The sequence below is a fragment of the Condylura cristata genome, unplaced genomic scaffold, assembly GCF_000260355.1.
Source record: "Condylura cristata isolate star-nosed mole 26May11 unplaced genomic scaffold, ConCri1.0 scaffold00027, whole genome shotgun sequence".
Classification (NCBI taxonomy): Eukaryota; Metazoa; Chordata; class Mammalia; order Eulipotyphla; family Talpidae; genus Condylura; species Condylura cristata.
The window spans coordinates 23,142,344-23,162,139 of record NW_004567128.1 but is presented as its reverse complement, the minus strand read 5'-3'; the positions used below and the strand labels follow the sequence as shown (position 1 = coordinate 23,162,139).

Sequence of the window (19,796 nt, the reverse complement as noted above, 5' to 3'; positions counted from 1 at the left end):
ATTTTTTAAATATCCTTCCTTGACTTTACTATTTTAGCTACATCCCAATTTCTCTCTTTCTACGGTGGTACATTTTGGAAAATACCTGATAGTGTCTTCACCTATCTTTTCATTCTCTTTTCAACCTGTTCCAATGAGGATTTTTGTCTCTGTCATTCCACCGAAACTGTTCTTTTCAAGAGGAACTGTCTCCGTGTTGCCACATCTAATGGTCAGGTCTGAAATGACTTCTCAGTGGCTTTTGAACACTGTTAATGATGTCTTCTTGAAGACAAAAAAATGTCTTTACTTGGCTTCAGAGCACCAACGTCCTCTGCTTTTCCTCCTGCTTTACTGTCTTGTTTGTTGAACTGTTCTTATTTCCTGACTTCAAATATTGGTGTACACCAGGTATCAGTCCTTCAGCATCTTCCCTTTATCTGTAATTACTCCCTGAGTGATCTCACTCATTACCTTGGCTATAAACATCACAGTTATGCTGTTGATTGCAAGTTATATCTCTCATCCCAGCCTTTCTTCTGATCTTATAAGACCTCACACTCAATTTGTGACCAAATTATTGATCCTTCTTACAGACTTCTTCCCCAGTGTTCCCAATTTCAGTAACCAGCATCTTCATCTTCATCAGTTTCTGGAACAAGAATCTAGTTACCATGTTTATCTCTTTCTCTCAGACCCATATCCAGCAGCAATTCCTGCTAGCTTTATCTTCAGAACATACCTTGAATTGGACCACTTCTCACCATTTCTGCTTGTGTCACTCTAACCTAGTCCAGGTCACCACCTACAGAAGCCTCCTAGATAGTCTCCTTTCTTCTACTCTAATGCCCCTGAAATTTCCTTACAGAGCACTGGAAGTGATCCTTTCAAAACCTGAAATCAAGGGCCCTCCCTGATGGCACAGCATGTTAAAGCACAGCACTGTGAAGCTGTCCACAGCCACTGTACCATGAGTTCTATCCCCTGCCAGGGAGGTGACCCTCATGGTGCAGCAAACCTCTCCTGACCCGCCCACTGCTTCCCTCAGCAGTGTACTTCATCTGTCTGCCTGTTCTGCTCCCCATTATGTCTCTGGTGAATCCTCTTACCCCCTGCACCTGCCGAGGGGAACAGGGGGTGAGACAGAAGAGGTCTGCTACGTCAGGTTGATCACTTCCGGGGTCAGGATTCGAACTCGCACTGAAGCAGCTGCAGCTAGCCTGCAGTGCTGCACTTTAACCCACTGCGACACCAGAGAGGGCCCTATTCTCTATCTTAAGTTCAAATTTTATTACTTGTCTCACTTTAGGATTTATTGAAAATGCATCTTCATTTTTACTCAGTTCAGTCTGAATCCAAGCTGATATTAATTACATAAATCTCAGTGTAACATTAACTTAAGCATAAACTTTAAAGGGCTTGGGATTCTGATGTAAGCATCTGCTCCTTCCTAATGTGACAAAAACACTGTCCAAGTGACCCTGTCTAGGTTATGTTTGCATTTTCTTCTCTATCATGCTTATCCTTTCTAGGCTTTTCCATTTACTGTGCTTCATGCTAAAATCGTGACAGGATTTCTTCAGGTCTTTGCCATCAGTCTCTATTTGAACCAATTGAAAGTTCTTACTAAGAACAAACATTATTCATTGGTTTCTAAGAAATTTTCTTACTTTCCCATAGAAATTGGCTTTCTCTCTCAATTACATACACCATACACACACTATATTTGAGGGATTATCTTTGTGCTAGAATCTGTTGTAAATACCTTCCAATGTCTTTGGACAAAAATAGTAACTTCCAAAGTAGCCCCCCTAATGTTTCCATTAGGTGGAGTAAAGATTTCCCTGAGTTTTTGTGTATCATCATCAAATATGTATCTGGGAACTCCAGAACAGGTTTTTTTCATGACTACTATCAAGTAAGCAAAACCTGAACTAAAAATGTGCCTGCCATCTTATGAATGAGAAAAATAAGAGAATAAAAAATACTTTATTTTCAATGCCTAAAGAGGCTCACCTTTTTGTACTAACCCACATTTTTTAAAGATTTGTTTTATTTATTTATGCATACAGGATCTGGAGTACAGGCCAGAGGTGGTGGGGTGTGTGTGTGTGAGAAGATTCACCAGAGACAGAATGGGGAGCACAACAGTCAGACTGACTGAAGTACACTGCTGAGGGGAGCAGCGGGTGAGACAGGAGAGGTCTGCTGCTCCCTATGGACTAGCTCCCTGGCAAGGGATCAACCTCATGCTGCAGTGGCTGCCAGTAGCTTCATAGTGCTGAGATTTAACCCCTTGTGCCACCAGGGAGGACCTAACCCCTATTTTAAAAGCAATTCATGTGTAATATCAGTCATATTAGGAGGCATAGTATTTGAGTAAAAACCGAAGGACCCCACAATAAATCATTTCCTGACATCAGCCTTGAGGAGGTCCCAGCAAAACACAAATGTAGAGGCTGAAGTTCAACAAAGAAATTCTCATTGTGGCAAGAAATTCTCATTGTGGCACATGATGCTTAGGAAGCCCTGGTCTAGCAGCTACCCCTCAGGAAGGATATCCTTGCCAAGCAACCAGCAAATTGTCTCTTTCCCCCTTTCATCCTACTCCCAGAGAGAAGAGCCAGTCCAGAGAAAAGATGAGCACAGAGAGGGCATTGAATTCCCTAGGAGCAAGGATCCATTCAAGTCACCAAATCTGACTCTAATTCTTATTTAGAGTTGGAATGAATTAAATAAAGAAAGAGGTTGGTGGGAGGGTGAATAAAGAAAGAACCATCAGCATCCCAAAGGGCCAAGATTCAGTGGCTCTATAGGAGGAATCAGAGATTTCCAGAAGCATGGAAGGAGAATATGAAAAGTAGATTTTTTCCTTAAAGCAAAAATAGACTGTTACTGAAAGCAAAAGAATATTGCTTGAAGAAGCAGAGAGTATCTGTCTTTTAAAAAATCCATGTTTCTTGGGTAATTCTAAGCACTATACCCTAATCTGGGAAGCAAAAAATTCCTGGAAAATACTAGGTAGGAAAGGTAAGTCTTCAGAGAAGCCAGCCAGAAATGAAAGTAAGACAAATAATTCCAGAATTTTAAATGTGTTATTGTATTGTCCTATTATTTGTTTTTATGTGTAAGTGGAATTGTCTTCAATGAATTCTTACCTCTGGTTTGTTGTTTATTTTTCTTTCAGCCCCACTGTGTTCTCCTGGCCTCAAAGGAAAACTCGGCACCTGTTAAACTAGGGGGCTTTGGGGTTGCTATTCAATTAGGAGAGTCTGGACTTGTCGCTGGAGGTAAGACCATGCTTTAAAAACATATTCTTTAGTTACCTGTTCACTTTTAGGCTGGTATAATAAAATTTTCAAACTAAATATTAGCCCCTCCGTAGTATTTTATGCCCTATTCCACACTCCCCCAAAATGCCATAAAACAGTTTCCAGTTTTATACTTCTGCAGTTATAACTCGAGTTTTAGCCCTTAAGACTAGACCTTACTTTTGCTCTTTGTACCTTCCACGTGTAAAAGAGAAGAGATCCTTCATACAAAGGTTGAAACAGTGTCTGAAGATGATATTTGAGATAAAGTGACTTTTAAATTTGAAGTTGTCAAATGAAGTCAGGTCTAAAATATATGACTAATAATCACTTTCAGGTTCACCTCTATGCCTCAGTTTTAATTTCATACTGTTTTACTTTTTTCATTTGTCAAAAAATCCCGCTCAAGCTATCAATCTGTATTTAGGAAGAGCAAGCACATGTGCATATGGACTGATTTTATTATTAGCTGAAGCAAAACATAGTTAGAACTTCCCCATACCAGAAAAAAGAAGAAAAATACAAACGTTCTTCACCAGTATGCAGAGGTAAATGCTAATTACATTACAGAGTCAAGTATTTGGTTTTTTCTCACTTATTCCTTTTAATAGACTCCAGCTCAGAATACAGCCCAGTTTTTCATTCTGTTCCTTAGTTTTGTTACAGGGCAACCCCCATGTAAATTGGGTTGCCTAACCGGGTCCTCCACGTGCTTAAAAGGGACTTATAATAAAATTTAACTGCAGGCACACACAAAAAGGTTAATAATGGGTTTATTTATACAAGGGAAAGGGAAAATTAATAATTCAGGGAAAAGCGAGAGAAAGGTTGATTAATGCGCCCTACCAGTTCCGCTGACCTGGAATCTCCAATAGCACGCTGAATGCCATTGAAAAGCCAAGAGCTCAGCCGCAAGCCACGTAAGCCATGAGGCCAAGAGACCCACAAAGCCCACATGTCCAGCTTTATATCAAACGAGATGGCTTCTTAACCCCTCCCTCGGGTCCTAGCAGTACTCCCTTTGGTGATGCTGGGATTTGGAGTTCTGATGTCTGTAGTGGGGGTGGAGTGTAGGAAGCCTATATCTGTAGAGTTCATTTAGGACATCCTTTCCCTCAACTGTCTTGCAGATGACTTAATTCTCCATTCTATCCATTACCTTTTTTCATCTCCAAATAGCCGCCAGCCTTCAAAAAAAAGTAATAGTATCAACAGAACCTCTTAAAACCTGCCGTTTTTCAAGTATGACTTTATTAATTCAAACACCTAAAGAGTGATAACTATCAAAATAATCATCTGTTACACTGGCCATGATTTAGTTTAATTCACTATTACTAAAACATCAAAGTAATAGTAACACAGACTACCCATTGAAAAACAAACCATAGGTCATAGTCATAGTTATCAAACTGTCCTTTCACCACAGTTTTATTTTCTGTAAGAAAACTTTTCATCTGTAATTAGAAGGTTGACTGAAGGAGGCTCAGGCAGGCAAGTAGACTATCACAGGTTCTGAAAAAGGCTTAACTTCTTCCGTCTTGTAACTAATGACTGAATTCTCTCATAAAATTCTCAGCAAAAGGTTGATCTCTAGTTTAATTCCTGAGATAGCAAAGAATTCACTATGTTACAGGACAATTCATTCCATTTTTAGAAAGCTCCTTAAGTACGTTCATCTTTGCATTGAACAGAACTCTAACTGCTTTAACTTAACAGCGGTCCAAACTGTAATTATGAAGCCACACTGAATTATCTCAACCCTTCCACATAATAGCCATTCAGATGTTTGAAGACAACTATCAAGTCCCCTGGAGTGTAGCCATATCAATTTCCCTAGGTTATTCTAGCCACGCCTTATATAACCTGGCTCAGAATCTCACTATACACACGGTATGGAGCCAGAACGGACAATTTAGAGATGGAGACAGCTGACAGGCACCACACATAGGATTTGGGGCTCTAGCTTCTTTGGCTATAGGTCTTACATTTCCATCTGGCTCTCCTGGCTACAGTAGCTTTTTGGACAACCATGTAACACTGCTGGCTTCTATGACTCTTAAATCAATTTCAAATCGTTAAATTGCTCTTGTTTTTAAATAAATGTCCCCATTCAAATAACACTCTCAGAGCCAATGTTTGCACAGATGACCCCTGTGCTAAGACTATACAGTTATAACAAATAATTTCTGAGGATTACATCCGAGGGTTGAAGAGATTAAATGAAAAAAAAAAAACTTTTTATATGTTATCCACTTAGTTTCCTTCATCATTTTCAAAATGGCAAGGATGTCATATCTCCACATATCTTCATTGAAGGGGAAAAATAGATTCATTAGATTTACCTGGACTTTTCCTGCATTTTAATCTGTTTCCTAAAAGTCTACAGACCTTTCCCCTAAACTGTATTTTTTTTAAAGATTTATATATTTGTATAGAACTGGGGTACAGGCCAGAGGCTTAGGGGCAGCGAGAGGCTTCACCAGACACAGAGTGAGGAGCAGAACAGGCAGATCTACGAAGTACACTGCTGAGGGGAGCAGCAGGCGGGTCAGGAGAGGTCTGCCATGCCATGTGGTCACCTCCGGGGCAGGTGGGAATCGAACTCATGCGGAAGTGGCTTTAGCTTCTCAGTGCTGTGCTTTAACCCACTGTGCCACCAGGGAGGGCCATAAACTGTGTATTTTTAAGGCTGATTTTGAACCCACACTGTATCAGTTATGCAGAATTTATTTTTCCCAATGCTTCTACAATCAAATACTTTCTAATGGTCAAAATATTGTCATTTCTTAAGTACCTTTTCTTGCCATTTTGAAATAACTACTTGAAGCCTTGCAATATCTTCAAAAATACAGTATCTATAGATAAGGTATAAATAATTCTCATAAAAAAAACTTCATGTTATTTGAAGTATTTTTTAAAATTTTGCTCATATCTATCAGCTAACTTGCTAATATTTGACAGAATTTTCCCATTAGTTGGAGCCTTTGATCAATCAATCTTTCAAACAAAATGGAATTCTCTATATATAAAAAAGACCAGTTATATGTATTTCCACTTTACCCTCTCTGAAACTCAGCTGTTTGGAAAACTTACTTATCCAGAAGGTTATTAGGAACCTAAAAATTAAAACTTTAGATACTTGCGTTCCACCATACCTTGCCCCTGCTGTTTTCTCTGGTTGGAATACCTTTTGTCTCTCTCTATAGAAAAAGATGGATATGTGTATCAATTACTGTTCATGAAGGCAAGCTATTAATAGTCATCAGTAAAAAGCAGGCTGGTATTCATCAGTCCAAGTTAAGTAACCCTAGACCTTTTCTTCTATATTGACCATAACCATGGGGGCAGCATACCTCTGTGTAGCATTGATGCAGGGATTTGTAACCAGTCTGAGCCTGTGAGGGCAGTGGGGGATGTTGGCTTATCCCTTCGTGTGTCCATAGCATCTACTGTGGTGTCTCGGTCTTAGTAGGCACCTAAGAAATTGTTACTAAATGAAGTGTCTCATTGTTAATCACTTTCCAGTTAATAGCAGATTTTTATGCAACAGACTAGGAAAAGCTGAAGCTGGGATAAGTGTAGTGAAGGAAAACAAACAAAAGTCTGACTGGAAAAAATATATTAAACAGATGCCAAAACTTGGAAAAACACAATGCCCTTTTGTTTAATACTGAAGAAATAACCCTTGCATACTTCTGAAGTTCCTTGAGGGTATTTTCTCATCGGTTGCATAGTTCTTTCATTCATATCCTCAATGACAACTCTGAGTCATCAAGAAAAGGTTAAATTATGTGCTTCATCTTGTGTAAAAGAAGCCAGGAAATTATAGAAAGGTACTCTCCAAAATTATTACAGTAAAAAGTCTTCAGTGCATAAAGCTCCAAGTCTTGAAGTATTGACTGTCTAACTGCTCAGAGAAACTCCCTCCCTGAGGTTCTAGGTAATGAGATTTTATTGTATTGACAACACATTAGCATTTAAATATATAAATGTTTATCAGAAATATCTCATACGCAGTGACATTTAATTTGGTTTGGTAGCTGGCTTCCTGTTCTTAGAATTTTGTGGTCAGCCAAAAATCAAGTGATCACAAACAAGGACTTTGGAGAGGTCATTGTATGTTAAAGGTTAACTGCACACCTTTCAGAGTCTACTGATTTGCATGAAACACAAGGATCATCCTTACCTACTCTTTCTGCTGTGATCCCCTATCATCCATTAGCAACTTCCTAAACCAAAAGACATGCGTCTTCCTCAAGGATGAAAACTGAATCTCCAGAACGGGGTAGTCTTCAATCCAGATGAATGGAGAGATACTCCTCCAGATGACTGGGGCTACTCGTGGCTCTGAGCATTCCCAAAGTGAGGCACTTGTTTTGAGTTACTTGGCTCTTTCTTGTGTGAGAAGTGAAAGAGTCAAGTTGAGTTTCAAAGTATCACCCAAAACATTAGTAGGTATACCTGAATGCTACCCTGACCCCTAACCTACTACCAACTCCTGTTCATCAGAAGCTGTTCAATTATCTTACCCTGTCCAAGCTGTTAGTGAAGTAGGAGACTTCGCTCCCATGGCATAGAGTTTTGGTGTTACTTGAGGAAGCAAAATGGGAAATATGGAAATGAAAATACTTTTAACCAGTACAGGTTTTTCACCGACCCACTGTACATTTCAAATGAATATATCTTCATTCTCTGAACCCCAAATTTAATCTCCTCTATTGTGGAGGAAGGGGGAACCTTAATGATCTGTAGCAAAGGCACATCCCCAAGTGCACAAGCTAAGAACTCTTATCTTTCTCCACCCCAGCAGAGTTTGACAATCACTAACAGGACTTTATGACGTATTCTCTCTAGCTAGATTAGCAGATCTCTACGTTCTTTATTTTTTAACTCTGAACCACAGTTTTGAGCTCTAGATAAAGTGTTCCATAATTTTCAAAGTGGAAGTTAACTTGGGCTAGTACTTTGTGAGAGTGAGGGAGGGAAGGGGAGAGGAAAGGAGAAGACTAGGTCCACAGTGAGAAGAGCTGCCAAGTCTGGTGGGCAGTGCCACTCCCACAATAATTTTCCTACGGAGGCCAAAGCTTTCTACAGGAAAAGATAGACTCTCTTCAGGGTACTGAGGTAAAAATGATGAATAACATAAAACTGCTATTGAAAGGCTAGTTCAGAAAAGGGGGTAAGAGAACACTGAAGAAAACAGAGGTCAAAGAGGGTTGAATGGAAGAACTTGATGATTTTGCTTTCAATTGTCATATATTTGTTCTCATTCTCTTTAAATGTTAACGTTCAGAGGAAGTTAAAAATACATCCTACTTTAACAAAGTAGTGGTAGTCGTTGTTAGTTGCTACAATCACCTAATATCAACTGCACAGATTTCAGGTTCATATTCCAAATAAATGTCCATAGCTAATTTCATAGGAGAATTTTCATTTGGCAGAAAAAAGTAACTTTTCTCTGCACAGATTTTTTGCCCCTCACTTATGTGTCCTACCCTGTCCCTCCCCAGGGCAGACGCTCTCAACTCTTTCCTGAGTAGCTACAGATTGTCTGTGGTCTCTTCTGCCACCCTCTACAATATCTTTGTAGTGGTTTTCAGACATGTGAAAATTAAAAAATGTAAATGACTTCTTCATGAAGCAAGAAATGGGTAAATGTCATGTGTCCTGCTGAAATCATTGAGGAGTAGCAGTGTTAGAAGAAAATGTACCTATCCTGAGCTCAATATTTTTACCAGGTGATCAGGTAGTTTTTTCCTTCTGGGAACTTGATTTCATGTAGGAGGGCAGTGAGAGATGGTGAGAGAATATTTCTGTTGTTAACTTTTTCACTCACATTGTTATTGTTCTACTATTTTCAGTTTTTAGGAGGGAGCAAAGCCCATTTTATGTAAACATTTTTCCTTAATGATGTTGTTATTGTTTTCAATGTAGGACGAGTTGGAACACCTCATTTTATGGCCCCAGAAGTTGTGAAAAGAGAGCCTTATGGGAAACCTGTAGATGTCTGGGGTTGTGGCGTGATCCTTTTTATCCTGCTAAGTGGTTGTCTGCCTTTTTATGGAACCAAGGAAAGATTGTTTGAAGGCATTATTAAAGGAAAATATAAGGTAATGTATTATGAATGGTTTATATTTCCATTGAGATTAAATGATTCTGGAAAATGTTTTTGAAGTCACTGTCTTTGGGTTGATTACCATGTAGTGACCTGTTCAGAAAAATACTCTTTGCTGATATCATTGACCCATGTGAGCCCTTGCTAGACAACATAAGCCTCAAGTAAATTTCTAATTCTCCATGAGCTAAACTGTCATTGAGGTGGAAGAAAAGAGACTGGCTTTAAAGCATCTGTCACTTTGCTGCTCCCTTCTCTCTGTGGATACCACTACTTTGCATTGTGACTCTATTTAGTCTAGAAAACGGGTTGCAGTATAAATCCAGAAACCAGATGTATTTGCTCTGCTGCTTCCACAAGCAAATCCACAGATGAGTCCTGCACCCGCACATTCAGAAAGCCATGCTACAAGTCAGATTCTTTGACCATAAGTATACTCTAACATAACTGCCCACTTAGCTAGGTCAGAGAAATTGTTTGGCTAACTCCCCACTTGGAAAGATGTTTGGAACTTATTGTGATAGAACTTTACCTTTAATTTTGTTTTTGAACTTTACCTTAATTTTAAGGGTAACCTGGGTAAGCTATTGGTAACAGACCTGAACCTGGATATAATAGTGTCCATGAGCTATGTGATAATCAAACCCACTTATTTAGGCTAAGCTGGAAAATAAACGTCTTTAGGCCTTTCTTTGTGTAATATGAGAAAAGTTTAATTTTTAAAGCTTTTTGCTTAATTTGTATAATTAGACTGGAAATTTGATCCAGGTAATTTTGGTGATACCTTATCTTGATTTTATATTTAGTGTCTATAAGTTTTTTGTTTCACTTTACCACACATTAATGCGTTTTACGTAGTCAACCAGCATTGCTCAATTTTGAAATTTACATCTCACATTAAACTGAAATGCCACTATCACACTGCTTTCATAATATGATTTAGAGCTATTTTGGGGTGACTTAAACACCCATAACCTTCTTTGCTGTGGATTGGCAAACTCATGTGGTGTTCACAGATTTCTGAATAGTAAATTATTGCTTTAATTATTTAAAATTTAAAATTATTACTAATGTTGTGAATGACCATACCAAAAAAAAAAAAAAGAAGAAGAAATTCTTGAGAATAAATAAGGTTAAAGTTGATCTTACTACCCCAACTCTCATATCGTTTGCCCCGTACCACCACCTGTGGCTGATGGAATTGGATGCTGTGTAGAGGGCTCCTGGCGAGTATGTATCTGGATACCAGATCAGCATGGTTTATGTTGGAGAAGTTGTTTTTCCTCCCATTACTACTGAAACCTATAATTTCCATTCAGCAAAATCACTGTTTCATTTTTGGCCATGCTGGGCAACATAGAATCAACGCACAGGCTATCTAACGCACAGGAATCTAACAGTAGATTCCACAACTGAGGCCCCAAATATTCTTCTCAGTTCCTGATAGTCTTTAATTTAAATTGGACCTGAAAATAAAGGTGGGTGGGAAGAAAAAAGGTAAAGTACTTTCAGAGTTGCAGTATTATCCTCTTAAGTCATAACTGGAACTTGTGGTGGAGGTGAGAATTAGTGGTCATAAGCTTTTTTTTGAGGGGGGGTGGGCTTGTGCATCATCAGCTTATGAAGGCACATAGGTTTGTTTTACAGTTAACATATATGCTAAAACTGTTAACAGAGAAAGATGTTTTTAGTACAAGTTTTTCTGCTTCTTTTAGAGTTAATTGATCACTGGGCAATAAAATCAGTCCTTTCATGATAATTAAAGGTCTCAAGAATCTACTTAGAATTAATCATCCCCTGAAATCTCTGGAAATGATGAGTGGCTATCAGGAATGCATAAGCCTGGCTTTCTAGTTGAATTTTGCCAAGGGAAATCAGAGCTACTAATATGAAAACAAACACAATAATGCATCAGCATAATAAAGATATTAACAACGATAGCTTACTCGTGCACATAGCATGTGCTCTGCCCTGGAAACTGTTCGGCGCACTTTTCTTATATTAACTCATTTCATCCTTACAGCAGTTCATGACATAGGTACCATATAATAAATTCTCCCACCTGCATTGTTGAGTTAAGAGCATTGGTTAATAATAGAATTCTGCCTTTGTGTTTAATTAGTTGCTAACTTCCTGGTTTCCAAGGCAATGTACTTCATTCCAACAGTTTCTGGTATTTGATTTTGTCTATTTTTGAAGCATTGAACAATTAATTTTGTCTCCCTGTAAAAATCTTGGGGTATTCGCACATGTCCAAAAGTTATTTTTAATTTCCTTGTTTCTTAGGATTATATTAAGTCAAATGGATCATTCATCGCAGCTATATCACATTTTCTGTGCCTGGGGTTGGAAACTTTGAAGTTAATAACTTATTTACCTGGTTCCCCTCACTGTTCACTTATATCCATGGGCTTTCCTTACAAAACCCCCAGGTTTTCAGCAGCTTAGTTTGAACTTATAGATCCACCTATACAATGAAGAACTTGCTGGGCCACTTTAAAAAAATATATACCTTGCAGTGATTGTGTCATCATTTTAACTTTTTTTATTATTGAAATTTTCAAATAAATTAAAACAGTTGAGGTAATAGTGTAGTGAACCCCCCAGCATGAATTATCAAATGGTTATCAGTCTTGTTTCTACTACTAGATTATTTCAATGCAGACCACAAAAGTATCATTTCATCGTCCTGATGGTTCATAATAAAAGAACTATTAACAAAATCCTTGCTCTCTATGGGAAAATTTGGTGCTGTTTTTTAAATGTACTACATTTAAATTAATAGCTTATAAACTACGACTTGTCTTAAATGATTTTAACTTTTTATTCTCACATACTAGCTTACTTGATCTTTTTAAGATACAATTTCAAGTACTATTTCACTGGACTGTATGCTAGCATTTAATTTCAATTAAGTTTTTATAAAGGACAAAATACTTTTCCTAAAATATAGAAAAATAGTGACACCTTATATCATTTTAACAAGTAGCCAATTAGTATCTACGCAGTAGGAATCTAAGCTACTTCAGTTTCATACTCAAATAATTGACTGCCTTAGAGTTCTGCTTTGTTTCCTGCACTCACCCCCATATCCTTAATTTCCCAAATTAATTTCACCCATTCTTCTTAGCCAAAGTGAAAACTCTGGGTTAGATGCACGCATAAGAAAGGGGGGGGGATATAATTCGCAACATCTACTTACTTAAATCTCATCACTACTTTCTACTGGCTTCTCAACCCCTTTCCTGAAGACAGACCATTCAGATTTTTTTTTTCCATTCAGACTTTAAAGAACACATCAGCTCAGAATGGGGAAGAAAGAATAGGCTATAGAAGCCCCATCCATCTTCTGTCCCACCTTCTTGTTTCAAACTGTCCAGGTGATCACGATTTCAATAGAATGACAATATTCCAACAGTCTCGATGCATTCATTTTAATTAAAGACTCTGACAAGCAGACGTGACTATCATTTGGAATTCTGCCTGTAAAATGAAAAAGGTGAAACACCTTCCAATTTTAAGTGCTGTGCCTAACATAGAGACATTTTTCACTCCTCATCTACAAAAACAAATCCTCACATTTACCAGAGCAAAGTGACTAATGCTAACCCTGAACCAAATTATAGTGATTTATATGTACTGTCGTGCAAGCTGTGATTTCATTTGGCTTTACATGGTTGGCTTTGTTCTGCATCTTTCTCTCTTCGAAGATAACATAGTTGTCTGCCAGTTAAAATCATGGTGTGGCTTAAAGGTCCTGGTACCAGGCAGTTCACAAAAGCCCTCCAGTCAGTTGGTTTCCTAGTCGTAAATAGGGAATGAGATTCTATTCTGTCTCGACCCTCTGCTCTGCCCTTGTGTTCCCAACTCCAAGCCCTAGGCATTCCTTTCCATTTCTTTCTGGTTCGTGGTCTCAGACACACTCCTTTGCCAGGAGCCTTCCAGCTGTCTTCCTCCTGATCCACAGCCTCTCTCACAAGTTCTGTGCCTTTTGAATAACTCCCACATTTTTTGGTTCGACACTAGTCAATGTATTTTGTGGCATAATTGTCTCATCTCTAGAACAGGGACAAAACCTCATTGAGAACAGTATATAACTGAATTAACTATTTTACAGGGACTGTGGAAATAGTACTTTTCTTTAAATACTGAAATTGATATATAGTGGTTAATACATAACTCACCAATCAATTCTAATCCTAATTTTAAAAAACAAAATATTGAAATTGTGCCCTTAATTTTTTTTTTTATTTTAGGCCTTCCTCGATCAAAGGGTTCTAGTCCCCTTAGCTAGATAGAACCTGAAATCATCGACATTCTGTTTTTTTTTAAGATTTATTTACTTATTCATTTATTTATGCATATGAGAGCTGAGGTATAAGCCAGAGGTGTAGGGGGGTGAGAAAATTCACCAGAGACAGAGTGGGGAGCAGAACAGGCGGATCTGCTGAAATACACTGCTGAAGGAAGCAGCAGATGAGACAGAAGAGATCTGCTGTGCCCTGTGGGTCAGCTCCCTGGCCGGGGATTGAACTTATGCTGCAGTGGCTGGTGATAGCTTAATAGCACTGAAACTTCAACCCCTGCACCACCAAGGAGGCCTCCAGACATTCTGTTCTTTAATTCTTAAAAAGATAACTTATATAGCAGCAAAAAAACTTATGTAAGGAATATTTACTAATGCACATTCTCATAAACAGATGATTTGCATTTGTCCTCTTCTTCCTTAGAAAGAAAGTCTTTAAAATCAAATTTCTAAGAATTTTAGCTACATTAAATGGAATAAGAATAAAGTGAATGTTAACTTCTCAAAATTTTCCTTTCCTCCTCTCAGATGAATCCAAGGCAGTGGAGCCATATCTCTGAAAGTGCCAAAGACCTAGTTCGCCGCATGCTTATGCTGGATCCAGCTGAAAGGATCACCGTTTATGAAGCCCTGAATCACCCATGGCTTAAGGTACAGGAGCTCACATGTGGCCATATGCATTTGTCTGGACACTGCCAGTGACAGGAATGTGTCGGTCTTTATCGTGGCCCTTTCTCCCTTTTGTTCTTTCTGAGCTGTATTTTCATTTCTCTTTTGTTCATGTCGTTTGCTGTTTCTGCACATTCTCTGCCACATGTCCTTTCTGCACATTCTCTGCCACATGTCCGTGTAAGTGACATTCAACTATCCGACAGAGAGCACAGAAGCAGATTTAGACAGCATGTATCAGGGAGGAAGGCCTCTTTGTCCTCTACGAAGCCAAAGATGTGTGACAAAGATGTGTGACGTGAGCAATTGAATAGTACTTTTATAATAAAAAAATATATTTTCTTAGATGTGACTGTGTGCTTTAGCACATTATTTTTATTTCAACAGATATTAAATATGTGGTTTTTGTCTTAGATAAAAGGCAGGGTTTTTAAAATTTTTCTCCCCCCTGGCCCCCACCTTGCTAATGAGTAGTAAGGAGAAGTATCACTTGGGGCTTCAATGAAACAGTAGTATTTGGTGAAGACTTTACACATTTCAATAATTCCAGGAAATTCCCACTTTGTGATGAAAAAACAAAAGCTCAGAGAGCTTAAGAATCTTGCTCCAAGTCACAGAAGTTGTCAATAGTGGAAACAGGATTTTAATTCAGCCTGTCATTTGTATGAGACACCCCATCCATTTCACTTACTCAAGGACATTCTCCAACAGTTTTCTTTTTCCTGCTCTATCAGTTGCCTATTCCGTTGAATCCAACATGCTGCAATTTATTTTTATTATATATACACATCATCTCTCTTTTTTGAAATTTATTTTTGTATGGAAGATCTGGGTTATAGGCCAGAGGTACAGGGTGAGGTGGTGGGTAGAGGATTCACCAGAGTGCAGAGCAGGAGGATTGATCGAAGTACACAGTGCTGAGGCTTAAGCCCGTGTACCACCAGGGAAGCCTTTGACCCTACAAATCTTAAAACCCCTTAAGCATCTTCTCCTATTTTCTGTTCCATTTGGCAGCAGAATTCGTAGAAAGAGTTGCCTCTACTCATTTTCTCCAGTTTCTCTCATCCACTTGCTCGAGCCCACCCTAGTCAGGATTGCATCCCTACCAATTCCACTAAAACTGCTTTTGTCAAACTACTGATGACCCTTACATTGCTCATTATGTTATAGGGCACCTCAATTCAGAGAGAGGCACCCCTGAAGCCCCAAAACCTGCCTGCTCTAAGTGGGTTCTGCCATCCGCCGCAACAAGACAAAACATATAAAGCTTTAATGAAAAGTGACTTTAATACAGTGAATATACAATATGGAACACAAAGAATGTAACTTCTAAATCAAACACCTGAAGTTACCCATCCCCTCGTTGGCAAAAGTCAACCCAAAAGGGATTGGCCCAAAGCAAGGCCTGAAAGCCTGCCACAAGACTAAAGCACCTTCTGGCTGGGACCCATGGAAAAGGGTCAGAAATGGCCAGACAAATCTGAGAGGAAAAGAGCAAAATCAAAATCAATATAAACACTGCCATAGTCACCTCCCTACAGGTATCTCACCCACATCTGCCTTAACCAGTCCAGGGTCAGGAAACAAGCCCGGTTTCTTCATCACATGTTTGCTGCTCCATGTGGCTTCCTTAGGTCTCCTTCTCCATCTGTCTTCCTTCTCTCTTCTCTCTCCTTTTTCTCTGCTCAGTTCCACCCTCCTTCTGGGTGGGGCAGGGAACCTGGAACTTCCCTTCTCCTAGGGACCACCCAGTTACAATTATAGTGGTCGGATCACAAGTTTTCACCCTATTGGCAACATTTGACATCCATCCCCCTGACACCCCTTCTCCTTGGCCCCAGGTCACACCACCCCTCCGGATTTCTGTCCTACCTTCTGCCTTCTTCCCAGAGCCTACTGATTCTTCCTTGTCTCTCCACATCCACCCCTACACTGCTCCTCTTTTTTCTGTTGACATTCGGGCCTTTGGAAACTTCATCTGGTTTTAGTGACTTTTGATGCTTTCTGTCTACCAGTGACTCCCCAATTTATACATTCAGCTTATTCCCTCACCATCCTCAGGTCTTTGCTTAGATATCAGCCTCTTAGTAAGATCTGCCCTAACCACCCAATTTCAGTTTGGAGAAGGAATGGTCCCGAGACAGCATTCCCTATCCCTCTTACCTGCTTAGTTTTCTCCATCACCTTTGTCGCCAAAAGACATACTTATATTTTACTTGTTTGTTGTCTGACTGCCCACAATGAAATATACGCTGCCTAAGGATAGGAATTGTTGACTGTCGCTTCTGTGTCATACCCTAGTAAGTGTCTGGTATGTATTAAGTACTTGTGGGGGGCCTTGACCAGGAAGGCGAGGGAGTTTAGAGCCCCAGGGACAGCAGAGGAAAAACGCGGACATGTCTTTCTCTGAGGAGAGCTTTTATTCTTCTTCCTCTTTCTTGTTACAGTCATAGATAGATAGAGCATGAGGGCGGTACAGAAGGTACCGGGCGTGGGGTGGTCTTGATGGTTTGATGTCTCAAAGGCCAATGGGGTTGAGGGGAGGGCGACACTTATCTCCGGAGCCAGAGATAAAACCTATCTCAGGCGCTGGAACTTGTGAGCTCGAAGGGAAAAGGAGTGGGGGAAGGGATTCGGGTGTGCTGTTTTCTCAACCGGGATGTTTACCCTAAGTTCCGATCAAGTGCTGTTTTGTGCATAGGAGGCAAGGTCCTGGTCTCGGTCCCCACAAGTGCTCAAATACTAGTTTTGACTGAGTGAATATTCATTATATTATACCATGCTACTCTCCCAGAGATTATGTAAAACAAAGATTTAATAAAACATAGATTAATAATGTATCTGAGTGACAATGATATGGAATATTACAGAACAGTGTTGAAACTCTACTCCATCTTATTTTTGGAAATCCCTGTCCCTGCCAATGATTATAGCTCTAAATAATCTGAGATTAATACATAATAGATTTCTGGCACCAGAAACATGAAAGACAAGAAAAGTCAATAAAAGTTCCAGAAGGCTGTTCCAGCTCAGTGCCATGTGCAATATCTGCACCTCAGTTTGCCACTCCTCTGCAAGAATTTCACTTCTCAAATTTGCAAGATACAAGAATTCAGTGAGAATGTTATATAGATAATAAGAACAGGCTTATGTTGAATTTAAATACTTACCCATATTTAAATCATTGTTATGTATCCAAGTAGAAATACTTTAGTAATGGCTAAAATGTAAATTATGATTTAAATAAGAAAAACTGAGTAATTGCAAAGTAAAATGTAAAGTAAGATAATGAAAAGCCTTGTGATAAGCAGTGTCCCAAATCATAATATCAATGCTTTGTGTGAAGAAAAAATGTTTTCTTGGTAAAAACCACAAAAATATTTTCCTATTAAATCGTTTTATATCAAGAAAGACTTTAGTAAATAGATCAGTAATTGGCGGCTCTCTTGTGATTGTTAGATTATACCTATTTAACACCGTTATTGATCTAAGTTAATGATATTTGTTGTGCATAATCATGCCAACTAAGGTTCTACTTTTCTCATAAACAACTGAGCTCTCGTCACATCCTTTGTAGACATAATATATGTAGACCTTAAATTATATTTACTGTAATAAAACATGAAAAGGTATTTCTATCAGGCTAATGCATTTGATTTTTGGAAAAATCAATCACCACGCCAGTTAAATTTGTATTCAGCCTCTAAAGTGCAAAAGGGTGATAAACCAAGTACTTTATTAAAGTGCAAGGCACAGTGCTATTAAAATTTTTCCCAATGCATATTACATTATTATCAGTTTCAGGTAAGACTACTTAATGCAGAAAAAAATATCATTTTTGTTCTCTTGTCTCATTTAGAATGCTTTGGAGTTTGTTATTATTTATTTATTTTCTGGTAAGAGATTATTTAATAGACTTTAAAAGTCTTGTCATTCCATCTGCTTAAAAAATATCAAAACTCATAATTTTATTAAAAACTAACCATACGTTTTGGCAGTGCCCTGACTTTCTCTCCACTTTACCTTAGTGAATGATAAGGTGTTCCCTAGAAAGACCTTCAGCTATGTACTAAATTTCCCAAGCTGTTAGACAGGTCAGTCTGTGAAATAAATTTTCTTTTTTTTTTTAACGTTTTATTTATTTATGCATATGAGAACTGGGATACAAACCAGAGGTGGGGGGGGGGGGTGTGTGTGAAAGGATTCACCAGAGACAATGGGGAGCAGATGGACAGATTGAGTGAAACACACTGCTGAGGGGAGTAGCAGGCAAGATAGCAGAAGTCTGCTGTGCCATGCTGGTCACCTCCCTGGCCAGGAATCAAACTCCTGCTGCAGTGGCTGTGGAGAGCTTCACAGTGCTGTGCCTTAACCCATTTATCCACCAGGGAGGGATGCGTGAAATGAATTCTCAAGTGCTACTGATATAAAGGCAAAAAGTATAGCCTCAAAGATTTTAGAGAACCACCAAAAAGACTAGAGATGTATAACTCAGGAAGACGAAAGAAGAAAGAGAGAGATGGCGATAGGTCGGAGCTCCTGAGAAGGCTGCATACTTTAGTGGTACTGACAGGTAAAATAGAGGGGGAACACAGGCAAACAATTAACGTGCGCAGGGCATGTGGGGGCGGGGGCAGGGGCAGGAAGCAAACTGGTGTGATGCAAATGTCAGCTAACTGAATTAGTATCAGTAGTAGACTGGAAAGTTTGGTTTGAGGGAAGGTATATATAGGTGAGAATGCCAAATTAAGTACTTCAAATATTGACGTGTAAAAGGGAAAAACTACTGCAAGTTTTTGAGTGATGAAACAGTGTAAGAGGCGTGTTCATAGCATTCCTTTGTACACTATGTGCTGGTGAGTTGCCTGTGAGAATACAAACGGTAGAGACAGAGACCCCCTAGAAGCTATCACTATTCCAACCAGGAGAGCTGGTCCAGAGAATAAAAGTGGGAGTAAGAAAGAAATACCAGACTAAGAGGAAGAGAGCTGATAAAGTCCAGTGAGTGATTAGAGGTATTTGGAATTAGGAAGCCCATAGGAGAATTAAGCATATAGACTAGACATGACCTGTTATGACTTTTTTATTTTTGAAGAATTTTAGATTCACATAAGAAGTGGCAAAAGTAATGCATGTCACTATGTACATATCACCTTTCATCCCCCCCAAAGATAACATATGACCACTACAACATTAACATAATTATGAAAGGTAGGGAATCTATCTTGGGACACTATTAACCAATCTGAATTTTTTATTCAAATTTTACTGCTTTTTATTTGTATTTCCAGTGTGCTTGGCTTTGATGTATAGTTCTATGACATTTAATCACATGTATAGAATTACGTATGATTATATAACTACCACCAAAATCATAGGCTTCCTTTGCCCCTCATGTTACTCTTTGATAACCACA

General features: G+C 38.9%; 1 protein-coding gene across 16 annotated transcripts in view; it reads left to right on the top strand.

Moving 5' to 3' along the window:
- CASK (calcium/calmodulin-dependent serine protein kinase (MAGUK family)) overlaps positions 1-19,796 on the top strand; it is a 350,351-nt gene that overhangs the window by 221,943 nt on the left and 108,612 nt on the right. For all 16 annotated transcript variants that reach the window (XM_012730315.1, XM_004689959.2, XM_004689958.2 and 13 more), the window contains exons 6-8: positions 3,167-3,269; positions 9,225-9,400; positions 14,240-14,362. In XM_012730315.1, the coding sequence (XP_012585769.1) occupies positions 3,167-3,269; positions 9,225-9,400; positions 14,240-14,362 (402 nt within the window). The remainder of the gene's footprint in view (positions 1-3,166; positions 3,270-9,224; positions 9,401-14,239; positions 14,363-19,796) is intronic.